The sequence below is a fragment of the Mustela putorius genome, unplaced genomic scaffold, assembly GCF_011764305.1.
Source record: "Mustela putorius furo isolate JIRA1106 unplaced genomic scaffold, ASM1176430v1.1 tig00003896_pilon_pilon_pilon, whole genome shotgun sequence".
Lineage (NCBI taxonomy): Eukaryota > Metazoa > Chordata > Mammalia > Carnivora > Mustelidae > Mustela > Mustela putorius.
Window position 1 is genome coordinate 7825524 of NW_025422045.1, and position 19453 is coordinate 7844976.

General features: G+C 47.0%; 1 protein-coding gene and 1 long non-coding RNA gene across 4 annotated transcripts in view; both read left to right on the top strand.

The window, feature by feature from the left end:
* The window catches only part of SNX1 (sorting nexin 1), a 34245-nt gene extending 25402 nt beyond the window's left edge, over window positions 1-8843 (top strand). For all 3 annotated transcript variants that reach the window (XM_045067597.1, XM_045067598.1, XM_045067596.1), the window contains exons 9-15: window positions 2404-2517; window positions 2717-2810; window positions 3847-4052; window positions 6492-6635; window positions 7198-7278; window positions 7772-7843; window positions 8416-8843. In XM_045067597.1, coding sequence (XP_044923532.1) covers window positions 2404-2517; window positions 2717-2810; window positions 3847-4052; window positions 6492-6635; window positions 7198-7278; window positions 7772-7843; window positions 8416-8466 — 762 coding nt within the window. In that variant the 3' untranslated portion in view covers window positions 8467-8843. The remainder of the gene's footprint in view (window positions 1-2403; window positions 2518-2716; window positions 2811-3846; window positions 4053-6491; window positions 6636-7197; window positions 7279-7771; window positions 7844-8415) is intronic.
* Window positions 8844-13168: 4325 nt separating this feature from the next.
* Window positions 13169-19138, top strand: LOC123388213. The gene is made up of 2 exons (XR_006602775.1): window positions 13169-16332; window positions 18885-19138. It is a non-coding gene; the product is annotated as an uncharacterized LOC123388213 (long non-coding RNA).
* Window positions 19139-19453: the final 315 nt, after the last annotated feature.

Genomic DNA, 19453 nt, shown 5'->3' on the forward strand with positions numbered 1-19453 from the left:
GTTTTATCTTACTGGAACAATACACTGATCTGTTTGGCATGTCCTTTTCATGTCTTTCATAAGTTACTACTTGGCTCAGTCTGAATGCTTGTTTTATAGCAGGAGCTGAGGGGCATTGGTTCAAAACAGGTTACCACACACCACAAAACTGCCATGTAGCAAAAGTGTTGATTCAAGTAGACAGTCTTTTTTATAGGCTATGCATAGACTATTCATGATTGTGAAAAATTGGAGATGGTCCAGTTACTAACAGTTGAAGAAGTAAGTGAAATATACAATGCAACAAATACTTTATTCTTTTTTTTTTTTTTTAATTTTTATTTATTTATTTGACAGAGAGAGATCACAAGTAGGCATAGAGGCAGGCAGAGAGAGAGAGGAGGAGGAAGCAGGCTCCCCGCTGAGCAGAGAGCCCGATGTGGGACTCGATCCCAGGACCCCGAGATCATGACCTGAGCCGAAGGCAGCGGCCTAACCCACTGAGCCACCCAGGCGCCCCACAAATACTTTATTCTTTTTTTTTTTTTTTTTTTTTTTTTTTTTTTTTTAAAGATTTTATTTATTTATTTGACAGAGAGAAATCACAAGTAGATGGAGAGGCAGGCAGAGAGAGAGAGAGAGGGAAGCAGGCTCCCCACTGAGCAGGGAGCCCGATGTGGGACTCGATCTCAGGACTCTGAGATCATGACCTGAGCCGAAGGCAGCGGCTTAACCCACTGAGCCACCCAGGCGCCCACAAATACTTTATTCTTAACAATAATTCTGAACAGAAAATATACAGAAGTTTTTATATATATTCACTGGAAATATACATTAAAAGAATTACATGGGGTGCCTGGCTGGCTTAGTTGGTAGAGCATGTAACTCTTGATATCAAGATCATGAGTTCAAGCCCTATGTTGGGTTTAGAGCTTACTTTAAAAAAATAAAAATAAAAATTTATGGGAAGTGAAACTTGAAACAGCATGTATATAGAGCTATATGAACATGTTAGTCATTAAGAATCTCTACAAACACTGGATTAAAATAGTGTTGTATCTCATATGAAAAAAACTGGAAGGAAGGAAATGACAGGGTAGGACTATCATTTTGTATTTGTTTTTTCATTTTGTTATTACTTTTAAAGGTTTTATTTATTTGTTATTTTAAATTTTCATTTGCATATAGTATGCATTACTCTCATGAAGAAAATGGCACTAAGTATATGGGTTTTTTCCGCCCAAAATGAAACTTTTAAATTACAGTTTCTTTACTGAATGCAGAAATCTTTTCGGGCGCCTGGGTGGCTCAGTGGATTGGGCCTCTGCCTTCGGCTCAGGTCATGATCTCAGGGTCCTGGGATCAAGCCCCATATCAGGCTCTCTGCTCAGTGGGGAGCCTTATTTCCCCTTTCTCTCTCTGCCTGCTGTTCTGCCTACTTGTGATCTCTCTCTCTGTGAAATAAATAAGTAAAATCTTTTTTTAAAAAAAAAAAAAAAGTCTTTTCATTCCTCTTGGATTCCTATATCCATTTTTCTTTTTTAGTCCCTCATCTCCACTTCATATCCCTAAAACAGGGTTTGTCTCCAACAGCACTTTTCACACTTAGGGCTGGATCATTCTTTGCTCTAGAGAGCTGCCCTGTGCAATATAGGGTTAGCAGCGTCCCTGGCTTCTATCCAGTAGACGCCAGTATTACCCTTCCCCAGTCTGAACAGCTAGAATTATGTCCAGCCATGGCCAGATGTCCCCTAGGGGGCAAAATGGCCCCAAATTGAAAACTACTGCCCTGTAATCTAATTTTTCAGCATGGTATACTATAATTACTGTAGATTCTTTAGCATCCATTCTGTACCTTGGGAAAGTAGTGGTAGGACTGAATCAACCAAGTTGTTTCTAAATGTTTGGCATGCTTGGCTTATTAAGATCATCCCTAAAAGTAACCTCAATCTGAACAAATAATGCTCCTGTCCTTAGACCTTTGTTCACTGAGGAAAATCCAAATGGAATCACAGGACAGCTTCAAAGCTTCTCAAGATTATATCCAGCTGTGTGCAGAGTATGCTAACCCAAAGTATCTTTTAACAAAAGTGTGTTTGAAATTTAAGCAGTTCATGCCTGGGATGACAAACAGTCTCAACACGAGGTCACCTGGCCACGTAACAATCCTACTCTCATTCCTTTCTGCACACTATTTCAAAAGCTGAAAATTTTGCTAATTCTGCTTAACATAGTCCTTTGATTTTTTTTTTCTGTATGTATGTACTAGTTACAGAAGTGCCTAATTGCTTTTGAAAACAGCAATCTACAGTTCAAATAATTTGTTTAGCAAGTTTTGGGCATACCATCTGATGGATACTAATTCTTCTGAACCTAAAATAGGGGCAGCAGATAACATGCCATCCCGCCTTCTTGGTCTTGTAGCTGCCACGCGCCGTGGGTACCCAGACATTGAGTGGCGCTGGTCTCCTCAAGATGTTCAACAAAGCCACAGATGCCGTCAGTAAAATGACCATCAAGATGAATGAATCAGACATTGTGAGTAGCCCTGTGTCTCTCAGCTTCCCCTGCTCCCTCAGTCTTAAGGGTCAGATGCCCTGAAGAGTCCTGAATTTCTCAGAGACTTTCTTTTTAATATAATTCAGTCCCTTTAAAAAAAAAAAAACTGCTAAGGAAATGCCATGCTGGATGCCTATATGAGTCCCCTCCATTAAAGATCTGGGCTTTTGTGTTTCAGTGGTTTGAGGAGAAGCTCCAGGAAGTAGAGTGTGAAGAGCAGCGCTTACGGAAACTGCATGCTGTTGTAGAAACTCTAGTCAACCATAGGAAAGGTAACAACCTTGGAAATGCACTTGGAGCTGGGGGAAATTGATGTTTGCTAGTGAGCTGGAGATGGGAGGACATCCTGTCCCCAAGTCTGTCAGCCATTCAAATGGAAACTCAGCCCACCTAGTCCTTGATGTTCTCATCAAAAAGGTATGCCCTGCACCTCCCACCTCAGCCACTGTGATCATTGTACTTTCTACCTGGGAAGGATACAGGGAAGCCAGCCCACACTCATGGCCTTCAGAGGGTATGATTTGAATTGGTGGCTTTTATCCAAAGTAATGTCACACACTTCAGCTACATGATCAGATGGGCAGTATGTAAATTCATGGAAACCATGTATGTCTCCTAACTTTTGCCTAAGAGCTATTAAAATTTTCCACGTTTGAATGCATTCCTTCCCTGCCTTAAACATGGTAATAATCATAAATCAAAACAGGCAGAAAACTGTTAAAATGAAGACAATGTAAGGGTTGGCAAAATGTAGGGCCTAACCCATGGGCCACTTCTGGCTCTCAGCCTTTGCTCCAAGGTGGGAATGGTTTTTACATTTTTAAAGAGAAGAGTGAAAAAATAGAGTAAGTGAGACTGTATGTGGTCCACGAAGCTTCAGTCCTCAGGCCCTTTACAGAAAATGTTTGCCCTGCTCTAGAACATACAAGACTATGGAGTGTGCACATACATTCACTCTCTGTCTTGCAAACAGACTGCTAACCGTGAGCTTTAACGTGAAAATTAGAATCATTCCTTTGTCCTATTTGTATTAACTGCCCCTGCTTCTCCAGGAATATTGGAGCTGCTTCTTCCAGGTAGGCCTCAACCTAGTGATACTTCGGCCAGCATGTGCCTCTCCCTGCTCGTGTGACCACATTGCACTCCGCTCACTCTATTAAGTCCAAGTGGCCGGGGTGTAAGTGACTGGGTCACAGAGCCCCCCATTGTTAGATATGCAGAGGCAGCTTTGCTAAGGCATGCCCTGCAGTGCCAGCTGACTTCTCCCTTTTCCTTGTGAGATCAGAGGCCTCTGCTGTCTTCTTCCAGAGCTAGCGCTGAACACGGCCCAGTTTGCAAAGAGTCTAGCCATGCTTGGGAGCTCTGAGGACAACACGGCATTGTCACGGGCACTCTCCCAGCTGGCTGAGGTGGAAGAAAAAATTGAGCAGCTCCACCAGGAACAGGCCAACAATGACTTCTTCCTCCTTGCTGAGCTCCTGAGTGACTACATTCGTCTCCTGGCCATTGTCCGTGTAAGCTTCTTTTTCCTTTCCTCTTTCTCCATGCTCCCATTGATTTGTCTTTCTTTTGCTTTTTCCCTTCCCAAGATATTTCCATCCATTATAGCTGAAAATAGGTGTAGCTTTATTCTTAGGAGAGAAGGTATCTTTTGAACCAAAAAATCCATTTAACTGTTAGCTAGTTATCACAGAGTCATTTTGAGGCCTACAGCCAGTTTTTAAAACACTAAAATATTTGGAGAAGAGACTACTCTTGAATTTCCAAGTAGGCCCCTCCTTATTGTTGAAGCTGGACAGTGGTCCTTTTTTCAGACGAGGCTTATTATAGACCTGCTGTCTTGGCCTTGTGGAGCAGTGACTTCCTCAGTCTTTGGTCTTTGCCTCCTTAACAGTAAGCAGCAGCTTTGCCCTGGTAAGAGCTCTTGCTGGCTTCCACTTGTCCCTCTAACGTGGGCAGTCAGGTAACTACACGGAACTGGCTTGGCATTGCATGGAGGAGTGTGGCCAGCGCGCTGAGAGAGCTTGTCACCAGAGTCCTTTGTGTGCTGTGCTGCCCACAATGGTAACAACACTGCCGCCTGCCTCTCAGGTCGAGTACCTCACCTCTTCTCCTGGTAACCAGGGCAGTCTGGTTTCCCGAGACCTTTTAGGGTGGCCAAGGAAGCTTTACTGGGCAGTGGTATTCGCTCTCGCATGGTCCCCTGTGATAGAGGAAAGAGCCAAGAGGGATCCTGGTACCTGCCTTATAAGGCCTGGGTCTGCCCCTGAACCAGCTTGGGACCAGGAGGGACCTCGGAGTTGGAACAGGGCCACCTTCACTCCCCATCTCCAGCATTCCCCCACAGGGAGCTCCTGTGTTGTCAAGAACCAAGCTGTTCCCAGGGCTCTCATTTCTTCCATGGTAGAGCTGCTCAGTGTGGCCTATGAGGTTGCTCATTGTCCTCCCCCTCAGCTGTCTGGTTTGCTGCTAACTCCAGACTGATAAGAGGCTGGAAAAATAACCTGCTTTGGAATTTGTAGAACTGGTCCGACTACAAAAACTGGAGCACCACCTCAGGGATGTGCCCTCTCTGGGGAAGTCTTCAGAGGGGGGCATTGTTTGGAGTCTCAGGAGAGCACAGCTCTGGGATGTGACCATCCCCCCCACCCCCCGCCCCCAGGCTGGGTGAGCCTCTGTGGACAGAGATGAGAGGGGCCCAGCCTAGAGCTCTGGGCAGAGGCTGGGGCAGCATGCCTGCGTGCAGAACTGCGAGCTAGGCTTCTCTCAGAGACCCTTCACCTGCCTGTGAGGGTAGGCAGTAGGATTGAGGCGATGAGCAAATATTTCTTTTCTGCTTTTCCCTGAACCTGGAGCTGCACCACTCTTAACCCAGAAGGTTAGGCTTGAGTCTCATGGATACAAAGTTACCTTTACCTGTCCTTTGACATTGAGCTGCTAGGAAGTTTCAGGTGATCACACGTGACTGGAAAAGGTGAATGTGGTGGCAGTTTAACTCCCTAGGGTTCAAACTTTGGTGAAGGGCTGCACTAAGGAGACCTAGAAAACGTCCAGGGGACTTCTGCAGCAAAGGAGAGCAAATGGAACAGGGCTGGAAGGCTGGCCCTGGGTTCAGATCTCTCATCAGGCTGCCTCTTGAAGTCTTACTGAGCCAATGGGGGTGGTGGATGGCATGGTTAGGCCACCAGGTCTCCTCTGGAAATGCAGTCGAGGGACTGGAATGAGGGCAACCCAGCAAGTGGACCTTGGGGAGCTTCTTGTGAGCCTTGGTAGCCTTCCACAGTTGAATATGTAGATGAGATGGAAGCCGTGTGTCCCCATGGTAGCTATAATTATTTATTTAAAGATCTGTTAAGCTTACCTTGTATACTATTTGGTGTTAACTTAAAGACTGCTTCCTTAGATTGGCCTTGCCTGGTGTATTTTCCAGGCTAAGCTAAGTCTCCAGTTCTGTCATTTGGTTATAGGTCCCCTGCTTGTTTTCTCTGTACTCTGCATACATGTAATCATTTATAGGTAATTATTAATATAATGTTAGCCTTTTCTATTAGATTATAAGCTCCATTAAAAGCAGAACCATGTGTTTCGTTACCCTCTATCTTAGTTCCTGGCACATGGCAGGAGCTCAGGAAGGGTGTGGAGACCCATGGACTAATCTGAGGGAAGCAGTTCAGAAGCCATAGTACTGGGCATTGGCATTAGGCCACCTGCTGTGCTCCCAGCCATCCAGCCTGGGGAGTCGCATGAAGCAGCATGGCCTCCTGGAGGCTGGGAGAGGAGTCTTAGCCAAGCTTGTGCATTTTGATACTAGGCTTCCAGCTGGGCACTAACATGTGGCTGCAGAACCTGCCCTTGCTCCGTCCTTCTCTAGCACAGCTGCCCCCCGCCCCTGGCAGAGCAGGTGGCGCTCCTGCAGGGCTGGTTGTGCTCTTCCCCAACCCCCCGCCCCACAGGCTGCCTTCGACCAGCGCATGAAGACCTGGCAGCGCTGGCAGGACGCTCAAGCTACGCTGCAGAAGAAACGGGAGGCTGAGGCTCGGCTGCTTTGGGCCAACAAGCCTGACAAACTGCAGCAGGCCAAGGACGAGATCTTAGAGGTGAGGCCCCCCGAGGCAGACCAGTGCGGGTATTTGACGGACTCCTGAATGGGCCCAGGTCCCATCCCACCCAGATGCTTGAACCCCCACAGCAGGCAAGGGAGCTGTTTGAGTCTAAAGGCAGTGGCTGCTGGGGAAGCCTCGGAGGAGTCCCGGCTTGCTCCTGTGCCATTCCACCCCTGCTGGTCAAGTCACAGTCCCCGAGGGAGGGGTCTTGGGTGGGTCTTCAGAAAACTCCAAGGTGATTCAGATATGCCCCTCTAGTGGTGAGAGTGAAATTCAGTTCTCTGGAACTCCCAGCTGTGCTGGTGGGTGCCTGAGCCAGAGGCTATGGAGTGTCAGAACTTCCTGAGAGATCAGGCCTGGCCTGGTGCACACAGTACCTCTTTTCCAGCCAGATGGCCTTACACACTGAGTCCCATATGGTTTCTAATCTTACCCAGAGGGATGGAAAGACATAATGACCAATTCAGGTCTCATATGTAGAATTGCTGTCCAGGGGTCAAGACTCAGTAATGGTACCATAATATTAAGTGACCCTTCCTTTCCCCTTTCTTCCCAGTGGGAGTCTCGTGTAACTCAGTATGAAAGGGACTTTGAAAGGATTTCAACTGTGGTCCGAAAAGAAGTGATACGGTTTGAGGTGAGATAGAACATCCTGCTTCTCACACGTGTGCAGTGCCTGATTTTAGTGGTAGTGTTGGTTTTGTTCACGTCTGTCAAGTAGGGAGATAGGTGGAAGTGCTGGTGACTTGGTACTGTGAACAGTCGTGGCCTTTGTGTGTGTGTGTGTCTGTGTGTGTGTGTATTTACATGTGTGTTCTGAGGCAAAGTAGCTTGGCCTGTGTCATTAGACCAGAACAGTTAGACGCAAAACAAAGCTTGCAATCATCCTGTGTCCTTTGGTCCCCTTTCCTTGCTCCTGTCTTCTTCATCCCCCAACACCCCCACCCACCATGAAGAAAACTTTGCAAGGCCTCAGCAGAAGCTGTGTGACTGGAAATTATAGCTGTTCAGCTGCTGGCTCTAATTTCCGGGGCTGTGTTTGGCCTTGGTCAGCATTACACACCACCATCCCATCAAGAGGGGTAGGAGCAACTGTCTAGATGATCACTCTAGAATCCTGTCTCCTATAGAAAGAGAAATCCAAGGACTTCAAAAACCATGTGATCAAGTACCTTGAGACACTCCTGTCCTCACAGCAGCAGGTATGTACATTATGCATGACTGTCCTCCTCTGCCTGCTCCAGAGACCAGCTGCCTTCTGTGGGCTTTGGTCACAGGATGGGATGGGCTGGCCCTATTACTCTAACGTGGAACATCTAACAGGGTCTTTTGCTAAGCAGGATTGCCCAAATCTATAAGAAGTTAGTTTTTAAGGACAAACCCCAACTCTCCCTATAACCCCGTGGTACCACCTAACCCTCTTTTTTTTTTTTTAAAGATTTATTTATTTGTGGGCGCCTGGGTGGCTCAGTGGGTTAAGCCGCTGCCTTTGGCTCAGGTCATGATCTCGGGGTCCTGGGATCGAGTCCCGCATCGGGCTCTCTGCTCGGCGGGGAGCCTGCTTCCTCCTCTCTCTCTCTGCCTGCCTCTCTGCCTACTTGTGATCTCTCTCTGTCAAATAAATAATAAATAAAATCTTAAAAAAAAAAAAAAGACGCTCAGGCGTCTGGGGGAGTGCCGAGGCACTGTGCTTGCTCCCCTCCCAGGCTCAGCCTCTGGCTCTGCCACCACCACTAGGTGGGAGCACTTGCTTACTGTCCCCACTTCTTTGCAGCTGGCAAAGTACTGGGAAGCCTTCCTTCCTGAGGCAAAGGCCATCTCCTAATGGACCAAGGACATCAGAACCCACCTGCCTGACGCTGCCTTTTTATACACTGTCCTCCACCTCTGCTGGACTCCAGTGATGCATCCTGCCTAGCCTGGACTTGACCCTTTCCTACCTGTCCCCATTCTAACCGTTACTTCATTTAGCTTCCATATATATTTTCTTACCTGAGAGAATAGTTTGTTGCTTTAAGCAGAAGACCCACACTAGGTGGTGACACTAGGTGGTGGAGTTAGGGGATGGGGTGGAGTATTGATATAAATATATAAATACAAATGTATATTTTTCAGGTTGTGGTTAGGAACTGGGAATAACGTTTTCTGTTACTCCTGATGGTGCCATGAAAAGATTATGTAATAAAATATTTTAAAATCAGATTACATGACTCAGAATGGTGGTGCTTTTTGCTTTAGGCAGGGGAGCAGTTGGGAAGCAGGTCCGGAATGCTCTGAACCAAGAAGTTACCCAGGTCTAGAGTAAGTTTCTCTCCATAGGAGTTTACAAGCTTTTGCTGATGCGTCCCTATGGAGCTAGGATTTTTTTTTTTTTTTTTTCCTACCTACCTCAGGTACCTGCTCTGAGGGTCTCTTAATCTGTTTAATTCTTATTCCTACTTCTTTAGGGAAGGAGTTGTAAAGACCTTTCTTACAGTAAGAGAGGCAAAATGGGTTCTCCTACAGAGGAGGCCGATTGTCTTTTATTCCTGCTGTTTCCCTAAGCTGCCCAGGTCTTTCTGAATCTTGCACTTTGATAGCAGTCTTGTGTTCTAAACTTCTTTTTGCCACATTTTCAGTAGACAGATTCATGTGAAAAGTGTAAAGGGGTGATAAGGACTTAACACTTTATCTCCACTGATGACAGAGCCAGGCATTCTGCCTCTATAGATAAGATGATCCAAGAGTTCCTAAATTTTTTGAGATTCCAAGAAGCTTTACTGTCTGTTCCAGGAGGGAGCATGCCAACAAGAGGCCAGGTGTTGTCCACACAGGCCAAGGGCATTCTAAGGGGTCTCTGTCCTGGCCTGGCCAGGGGGGCTCGAGTCTCCACTGCACTGTTGCTGGGCTTCCCCTCAGCTGTGTCCACAGCTGCTAAAACTGGCTGCTCAGAGTAGACCATGGAGCTGCTCTGCGGGGCAGGGTTGGCGGACTGCCTGCTGTGTAACCTCGCCACTCCCGGGCCCCAGCCCCAGCCCCAGCCCCAGAGATGCCTCTCTCTGAGGGCGCTCCACACGTGCTCTGTTAGTTCTCTTTGGTGGGTGTTCAAGGTTTGGGGAGGGCCAGCCTGAGGCAAGAGAATGCAGTCAGTACCACTGCTTTCCAGTACAACAGGCTGGAGAGTTGGGGATACAGGGGTGAGGGGTGGGATGCAGGGCTGGCAAGTATCTCTTTGAACTGGTTGATTTTTTTGGAAAAAGTCACTCAATCTCTTCCTACCCTCCAGTATATTTATTACTATGCTTGATTTTATCCTGCCAGTTTGTCTTGTGTGTTCGTTTTTGCCTAGTTGTAATAATATACACAAAATATTTTGTATCCCGCTTTTATCACTCGGCACTGTATATTTTATAAGCATTTCTTCTATATGGTTATATATCTTCAGAAACTTTAAGTAATTTTGAGGCTTCCACAGAGCGACTGTACCATAATTCTGACTCCTCCCTTGTTGTTGGATTCTTAGTTGTTTGGTAAACTTTAAATTTTAATAGAATTTCAGCCTTATAGAATAGTTACAGGCTATCACAAAGAACTCCCATATATACTTTACCCAAATTTACTGAGTCTGTACATTTTACCTTATTTGCTTTATGACTTAGATTATCTATATTTATATATTGTATTTTCTGAAGCATTTGAAAGTAAGTTGCAGACATTGTGCCCCTTTACCCCAAAATCTTTAGTATGTATTTCCTTAAGAACGAGGATGCTCTCTCAGAACTTAAAGCCATAAGTACAGTTACCCAAATCGGGAAGTTGAACGCTGAAATAATACTGTGATATAAGCCATGGTCCATATTTAAATTTCATCACTTATCCTGGTAATGTCCTTTATAGCGATGCCCTTTTTCCTGGTGCAGGATTGTGTATTACATTTACTTGCAACACATAATTACACGTGTGTCTCTCTCAATCCAGAAGAACTTCACAGGCTGTGAGTCATTGCTTTTCCTTACCTTGGCATTTGTGAAGAAGACAGGCCAGGTATTTGTAGTATATTCCTCAGTTTGGATTGGCCTCATGGTTCCATATGACTAGATTAGGGTTTTGCAGTCAGGCAGGAACATCACAGAAGTGGTGCATCCTCAGTGAATTTTAAGTTGGCATATGATGTCCCATTGAGCTGAAGTAACTCTGATCCCTTGGTTACTATTTTCCCTTTTGTAATTAACAAGGAATTTGTGAGGAGATACTTTGAGATCCTGTAAATATTTTGTTCCTTGTCCATTGTGCTTTTCTTTTTTTCTTTTCTTTTTTTTTTTTTTAATTTTTAAAAAAGATTTTATTTATTTATTTGACAGAGAGAGAGATCACAAGTAGGCAGAGAAGGGGCTGAAGCAGGCTCTCTGCTGAGCACAGAGCCTGATGCGGGGCTCCATCCAGGGACCCTGAGATCATGACCTGAGCCCAAGGCAGAGGCTTTAGCCCACTGAGCGACCCAAGCACCCTCGTTGTGCTTTTCTAAATCCATAATCTGCATTTCCTGATTGGCACTCTACTAAAGAAAAGCATCCTTTCTCCTGACTTAATCATCTATGTGTTTATCAGGATGGATGAATGGATTCCTATTTTTCTCAGAGTTGCAAGCCATTGCTTTTATTTACTTTGATTCTCAAATCATTCCCGATTTCTGGGAGGGTCCTGTGCCTTTTTAACCTGTCTCCTTCATTTCTGAACACTTTTGTTACTTTCTGGAGTCATAAAATGTTTGTTTCTGCTTCTCTTGTATCTTCCTTGCCCGAGCCCTGGAATCAGCCATTTCTCCATGGAGTCTTGGATTTCCTTTGATGGAGGCATATATTTAGAAACCACGGTCTAGGTGCTAAGAGTGCTCATTGCTCCTGCAGTGTCATTGCTTCTAGGCCCTTGGTGGCCAGAGCAAGAAAATAAGGAAGGATAAAGATGTATAGCAATAGTGAGAGAGAGAGAGAGAGATGGCATAAAGAATTAGATACTAGAAATCATGAACTCTCAGGGATACTTCCAGTCTAGCCCCATTGGATTTATCCTAGTCTCCCTTTTCTGTGTTTGTTAAGTCTCTTCTAAAGAAACTTAATTTTAAAACTTTCTCCTTGCTTTGTTATCCAGTGATCCAATGATCATCTTGATGAAGGTTATTTTTATCATTTCCTTGGGATAGATTCTCTGACTTCAGAACTTCCTCATCAGCTTCTGGCATCCAAGGCTGACAGGGCCCCTGCATTTCTGTATAGAGCTTGCAGACATGGGAATTGCAAAGGCAGGTTAGGCGTACTGAGCCCAAAGGCCAGCACAACTGTACAAAAGGAGTCATTCTATCTGGGGAGTCAGGAAGAAGAAATTTGTAGAGAAGAGGATGCTTGAACTATGTCTTAAAGGTGGAGAGGTGTTCGCCCCTTCTGCTGGGACTGTTCTGCCTCCCTGTCTCCTGACAGTGGGAAGTAGGCACATCTAGGGAAATGGAAGTGGCTCAGCATGGCCAGAGTCAAGTCCATGGGCAGCCTGCAGAGAGTGATGAGCAGGAAGCAGACTGTACTACTTGGTACGACTTGCCAGTACGACTTGGGAGGTGCGTGGAATGTTACCCTGAAGTGTGGGGAGCCACAGAGGGGACTTAAGCAGGAAATAACAGACAACATGGTCACATTAGAAGGTGTGAGACTGGAAGCAAGGGGAGCAGCCAGGCTCATCGCAACCAAGCAGATTGCTGAGGAGGACAGAAGGAATGGTCTTGGAGCTCTGGGGAGAGGCTCAGGAGGTGGATATGGACCCAGCATCTGGTCACTGATGATGAGAGGCTTGAGGGAGGGCAGCGATAGCCAGACCTGCTGGTTTCTGGCTGGGATTTGGGGGTACGGTAAAGCCCTTCATGACACAGGTAACACAGGCGGCCAAGTAGGTTTGGAACAGATGGGAGCAGAACAGGGAGGACAGTAGGTGCTGACCATGTCCTATAGTGTAAGAGGCTCCTCCGAACGGGAAGGGAGGCCCATGCTGAGAGGTGGGGGAGAGAGGGCGTGAAAGGAGCCTTAATTTAAAGGTGGGTCACACGTAGCGTGTTAATAAATTCAGAAGAGAGAAAGGGAATCCCCATCAAAGCCATGTCTGGGAGAAAATGCGCAGAGTAAGGAGCCTCACTGCCGTTCAAGGAGGCGAGGAAGGGTGGGGAAGAAAGATACAGTGGGCCAGAGAGTAAATATCTCTGAATATTTACCTGCCTGATTATTATCTGCCTGATAATTACGGCATTCTCAAATAGGGATATTTTGTTTTCCTACTTTGAGTCAAGTGCTTTAGAGAAGTGTGGAGGTAAGTCTACATTTCCCCCATTTCTCCTTGTGTTATTCCCCCTAAGAATCTCTGGGCTTGGGACGCCTGGGTGGCTCAGTTGGTTGAGCGGCTGCCTTCAGCTCAGGTCATGATCCCGGCGTCCTGGGATCGAGTCCCATATCGGGCTCCTTGCTCTGCAGGGAGCCTGCTTCTCCCTCTGACTCTGCCTTCCACTCTGTCTGCCTGTGCTCGCTCTCACTCTCTCTCTTACAAATAAATAAATAAAATCTTTAAAAAAAAAAAAGAATCTCTGGGCTCCAGAGTCTCGAGGATGAGGACTTTGAGCTAGAGGGACCCCAACATTCAATATGAATAGTGACAGAATAAGTGAGAAGTAGGAATGATAGTGTCACACATAGGTATTTGTAACTTTGACCTCTTTCCAGAAGACTTGCATTCCGGGGCACCTGGCTGGCTCAGCTGGTGGAGCATGCGATCCTTAGGGTTGTGAGTTCAAGCCCCATGTTGGACATGGAGTCTACTTAAAATTTAAAAAAGATTAAATAGACGTGCATCCTGAGTGCATCTGTAGCTGGGAACCCTAAAGAAAATAAAGAATGCCTTTGCAGCTCAAAGTTGAAAAACAGGGAGATGATGATAAAATCTGCTAAGGGTGGGACTGGGAACTGGTTGAGGAGAGAGCACGGTGATGGAATGAGTGTCCATTGCTGAAGTGCTGGGAGCCCATGTGGGAGTGGAAATCATGGCTTGTGAGGGGCATCAGGCCCAAGGTGGTGGGATTTCCCCACAGCAGCCTAGGGAAACAGGAGGGAAGAGGAAAATGAAGATCCCTCCCACAGCAAAGAAGAGCAGACCTTTGCTGCAACTGGCATGCCCTTAAACCGAACGCTTTATCTTTGGAGACACTGGCTTAGATTTTCTGCTCCACACTTGCAGAGAGTTGGGCCTGAGCTGAGCCTTAGAAACGGGTAAGAGCCACTCACCCCTGTCTTCTGGCTGGGGGTTGGGGTAGTGTGTATGTCATCTGCCAGTGTCTTACGACGCCGGATATGTGGTTGATGATGGCTTTCTCTGCCAAATAGTCAGCTCTCTGAAGTGGTAAGTCTTTATAATTCCATGGTCCCCAGCAAAGATTTGGGCTCAAAATAGGTGCCAAATAGCTAAATGTTGAATCATCTCCAACTGCGGATTCTCCCACCTGGCATTCACAGCCTTCCCTGAGAGGCCACCGCTCACCTTTCCTGTTTATCTCCTAGTGCTTCCCAACAATACCAACACCTCATAGAAACTGCCTCCAAACAAGCTCTTTCCTTTGGCACTTCCATGCAGCCCCAGCAGCCTTTTATTAATGGTGGGCTTTGTACCTGATGCCCTCTGTCTCTGCTTGCATCCCTCTCTCCAGTCTCAGAATTACACCTGTCTGAATGGGAGTTTAATTAGAGATGGAGGGCACGGGCGAATGTGTCAGAACATTCATGGGGGATTCCCGTAGACACATCTAGAAACCAAGTCCGTGAAGATGACTGTGAGAAGGTGCCCATCTTAGCATTATTTACGGTTGTAAAAACCGAAATCAATCTAAATGTACAGCAGGAAGGGATTAACTGAATTATGGTACATTTGGATATTATATAGTCATTAGAGATGATACATAGCTATATCCATTGACAAAAACATTTTTAAGTGAAAAAAGTAGGTTATAGAATTACATGTATAGTATCCTCTACCTTTATACAAAATGATATGTATTTGAGAAGGATGTTGATTGAACGGTTATCTACAGTTGCCTAGAGGGATGGAATTTTGCATTATTTAAAATTTTTATACCATTTTGTGTTGCTTGGAATTTCTATGTATTACTTTTATAATCATAAAAATTAAAGTGTTTTCATTACGGGAAAACAACTCCGTGCATCCTTCGAGGCCTACTTTATATGTACATTCTCCAGGAAGCTTTCCTTGACGCACTCACTGCTCTACCCCCAGACTGGAAGGGCAGCTCTACCTCCTTTGTAGCCCATTATCATCCTCTTAAACCTCTGCTCTTTCTCACTCTTGTGTGCAGTAGATCATCTGAGATCTAATCAATCTGAGATGTTCTCATTAGCCTCTGGGGCTCGGAACTCCATAAGATCATGGACTGTGTTGTTCCTACCCATCTCCATGTTCACCCACAAAGGCAGCCTAAGGGGGCAATGGCTGCCATTCAGCTCCTGGCAATTACTGTTTTATGAGCCTGTAGGCCCAGATCTTGGGGTTTTTGAAGAGACCCAGAAATTAACCTGATATGTTTTTGGCAGGAATGGTGCTTAAGGAGGGGGTGCCTGCAGGCTCAGGGATAATCACCACCTGCCCCCATGCTTGCCCTAGACAGGATTCCTCCCCTTTGTCCTTGTCTGTTATGGGAATGCCCCTCTGGCTGGGATGACCAGACCTCGGGAGCAGAAAACACCCCTCGCCCTCAAGGCTGCCTGGAGGGAGCCAGCTGCTCAGCCTCCAACGGATGCACTTTGGGTCCAGAAAAACCACAGAAAACCACTGTCCCATCTGAGTTAGGGCACCTTTCCCTCCAGGGATGTAACCATTGTTTCCTAATGACTGCCCCCTCCTAGCTTCAGAGCTCTCAGCTTCTTCCTCTTCCATTTTGAGTGGCAGCGGTGGTGACCACAGGGACCCAACCAGCAAGTCTCCTGGCTGCCTCACCAGAAATAATGATAAGGCACCTGGGAGGCAGGAACCCGCGTGGGGGCAGGGTAATCTCTTCCCACCATTGAGCCTGATGATAGGAGATGTCACGTGTTAAAGGCCTACTCTGTGCCTTTGGGCTTTGAAACATCTTTTTTTTTTTTCCATCATATTTTGTTTTCAGTGTTCCAGCATTCATTGTTTATGCACCACACCCAGTGCTCCATGCAATACGTGCCCTCCGTAATACACACCACTTGAAACATCTCTAATCTAGCATCAGGAACTTCCAGATGGGCATCACTCTCTGCATTAAAAGACTGAGGCTTTGAGACCTGAAGCAGCTTGCTCAGGCTCATCACCACCTCCACGTCCCCCTCCTTCTCTGTCCCACCCCCCCACGCTCAGAAGGAAGACCTGAACCCAATCTGCTTGACTCAGCTTGTCTGCCACACCATGTTGCACATGTTCGAGACAGGGATGGACAGGAGGAACCTAGATAATAATGCACTAAGTTGTTCTTTTAAAGACCAAAGGAAGCCACACAATAGACCTGTTAAGGACATGTTGCCCACCTGACTTCTGTAGGCATATGAACTTCTCTGACCTCTGTGAGGTAGTCTCTCCCCAGACGTGCACAGCGTGTGGCCCAGTTGGGGAGCAGGAGCAGAAACTGGAACACAGGGCTGCAACTTGGGTGAGTACCCCGGGGACCATTAGTGGCAGAGACAAAAAACTCCACTTACTGAGAAACCACAGACAGCACCCAGAGCTAGAATGGGAGGTGAGAGCATCTGAGTCCCAGACCTCAGTGCCTAGGGCTGAAGTCCCTCCCAGCCTTTGGTCTGGCTTTCCTCTTGGCCTCAGTGCTTGGACCCACAACTCTTCACAAGAAATCCCTGTGACCTGAGGATTCCTTTATTCTGGAACCTGAGCACTGGGCACACCAGAGGGGCCGACTGGTTGGTCCCCTGACATAATCATTCTAAGTGAGGAGTGTTGGGAGTTATTGTAGCACCAGAACAATCTCCCTGGGAAGCTGTGCAGCCTTCGAGGCCTCTGCCAGTGTCCCCTCCAGACCTGGGTGGTGTCTGATGCACCTGAGCTGTCCTTGTCATCTGGACAGGGGGAAGGGATGCCTAGTAGTGACACTGTTGGCTGGAACCCTAGGGCTAGAGCCTTTGTGTCCTCCGAGAAGCAGCTACCCTCAAACTTTGCTTTGGGGGCTGTGGCAGGACCTGCTCGCTGGTGAAAGGTGCTCTCCTTACACAACCAACTCCAGGGCTGGCTTCCCCTTCCTCACACCTCCATTTCCTCACCTGTAAAACAAAGAGTTTAGACTCCTCTATAATTTAAGATGTTTTAGCAGCACTAATATTTTTTTAGACATCTACACCAAAATCCAGTATGCAAAACATAAAGGTATATGGTGTTTTGTTTTATTAAAGATGTACCCATTAGGGGGTGCCTGGGTGGCTCAGTCGGTTAAGCATCTGACAGGCTCAGACCATGATCCCAGAGTCCTGGGATCCAACACCCTCCACCACCCCCACTCCCACCCCCCCACACCCCCACCCCCGTCCGAGCTCCATCGGGCCTCTGCTTGGGTGGGAGTCTTCTTCTCCCTCTCTCTCTGACTCCATTCATGTTCTCTCTCTTTCTCTCTCTCAAATAAATAAAATCTTAAAATAATTTTTTAAGAAAAAAAATGTACCTGTTAGAAAGGCAATTAGTAAGAACTGGGAGGCCATAAGGATGAACGGGATCGTTGCTGATTTTTACATCAAGCTCTGCTCCCAATTTATTCTGCCGTTTTTTTTGGTTGTACAATATCAACAAAAATCGGGATTTTTTTAAAAAAGATTTTATTATTTATCTGACACAGAGAGAGAGAGAGAGCACAAGCAGGGGGGCCAGCAGAGAGAGATGGAGAAGCCGACTCCCCACTGAGCAGGGAGCCCTGATATACAGAGCTGCATGCCAGGACGCTGGGATCTTGATCTGAGTTGAAGGCAGATGCTTAACTGACTGAGCCACCCAGGCGCCCCAAAATCAGGAAAATTCTGATCACTGAGTAGTTAAAAACTCATTTTTTAACTTAACCTTGCAATCTCGGGATACTGAAAGAGGAAGAGTAAAGCTTATTTGTGTTGTTTCAAAGTTGAATCAGCAATGTATTAGGATGAACCCTATGTAATTGCCCGTATCCTAATGTTGTAACCTACAAAAACAGCAAATTCCTATAATTCAGTAAATAATAAGAGCTAACATTAATTTACTATGTGCCAGGCCCCAGCTAAATGTTTTGGAAGCGTGATGTCTTTCAGCCCACACCCAACGCTCTGCCTTGCAGATAAGGACCTTGAGGCAGGGAGCTGTCTGAGCTTGTCCAGGTGACCAGAGCCTCCGGGGTGAAGCGATCTGGCGGGCAAGGGTTGCGGGGGCTGGGCCCCCTCGAGCTAGTCCGCCTCCTCCGGCCGCCTGGAGGGAAGAATCCAGCCTCTGTGCCCTGCGGCGCCCACCAGCCCAGGAGCTGTTTGTTTTCTTAAAGGGCTTAGCCAGCTCCCGAGCAGCGGCGGCTCTGCAGAAGCCAGATCCGTGAAAGGGGCTTTGTGTGCCGGCTGCGGAGGGCCGCGGAGAGCCAGGGCCCAGCCGGGGCGGCAGCTGCGGTCCAGCCCACCTGCACGGTCCCCAGAAGGGGCCGGGGAGGGGACGCTTGTACCCAGGGCCCTCGCTGCCTCCTGCTTGGCGGTGACCCTCCTCCCCAGGGGCCCGGTGTGGGAGGCAAGAGACTGGTGCCTACAACGTGGCCCCCAACCCAGGAGCGGCCGCAGCGCTCCGGGCAGTTGTGGGAACCGCCCAGGATCTCAGAAAACTGAACTCAGAGCCTTCTTTGCGATTCAACAGGCCTTGTAGGTGATGCTGCTGCTGCTGCCTTTGGAGGCCTGAGAACCACTGTTCTGTGATCTGATCTGGAAATACTGGGGCCAAGAAACTAGAGCTTTTCAGCCCCTTTCTCCCAGAAACTTGGAAATGAAATTCATGTGTTAGAGAGTTAGTGCAGTTAAACTCATTCTAAAAACAGCAGTCACTTTGAAGGTCCACACACCCCTCATAGAGTGTGAGGAACTTAGCTCCGTGCTCATCTACCGAGCTGGCCTGAGCTTAAAGTCTACAGAAAATAAGCTTTTCCCTTGATTGTCATATGGGCTTTGGAGTCCACAGTATGTCATGTATGCCTCTTTACAGGAAAATATTCTCCAGAACTGATCTTCCCAGAGACATCCTAAAATATCTCCAGGCCAAAGATCTTGTCTTTATTCATTTGGATCTTCACTCATGTGTGGAACATGGTGGAATTAGGAGCTGCCGGTTTACTACCAGATGTTTTACAAGTCAGTTGCCTCTGACTAATCTCCCTGTAAACTGGTGATGGAACTCCATCAATTTGAGGTTTCTCAGGAACACCTGAATATTAAGCAAATAAATAAGGTGGACGACAATCTGCGGGGAGCGAGAGGTGTCCAGCTCTGAAGGTAATCCCTCACAGGCCTTCCTCTAACTCCTCCCTCCTGCCTCTCTCCCAGGCCTTCCCTCTGCTCCCAGCCTCTTCCCAACATCCTCTTCTCCATTCATTCATGGAGGCTTTCAACCCACGAATGTTTTTTTTTAGTATCTCCTATATTCTTGGCACCATGGCAGCAGACTCTGAGGAGACCAGGTCCCTGGCCCAATGGCAATGAAAGCCTGGGGCAAAGTCGGGAGAACCAGGGAGGCACACAATAACCAAACATATAATGGAAGACAGGGTGATAGGA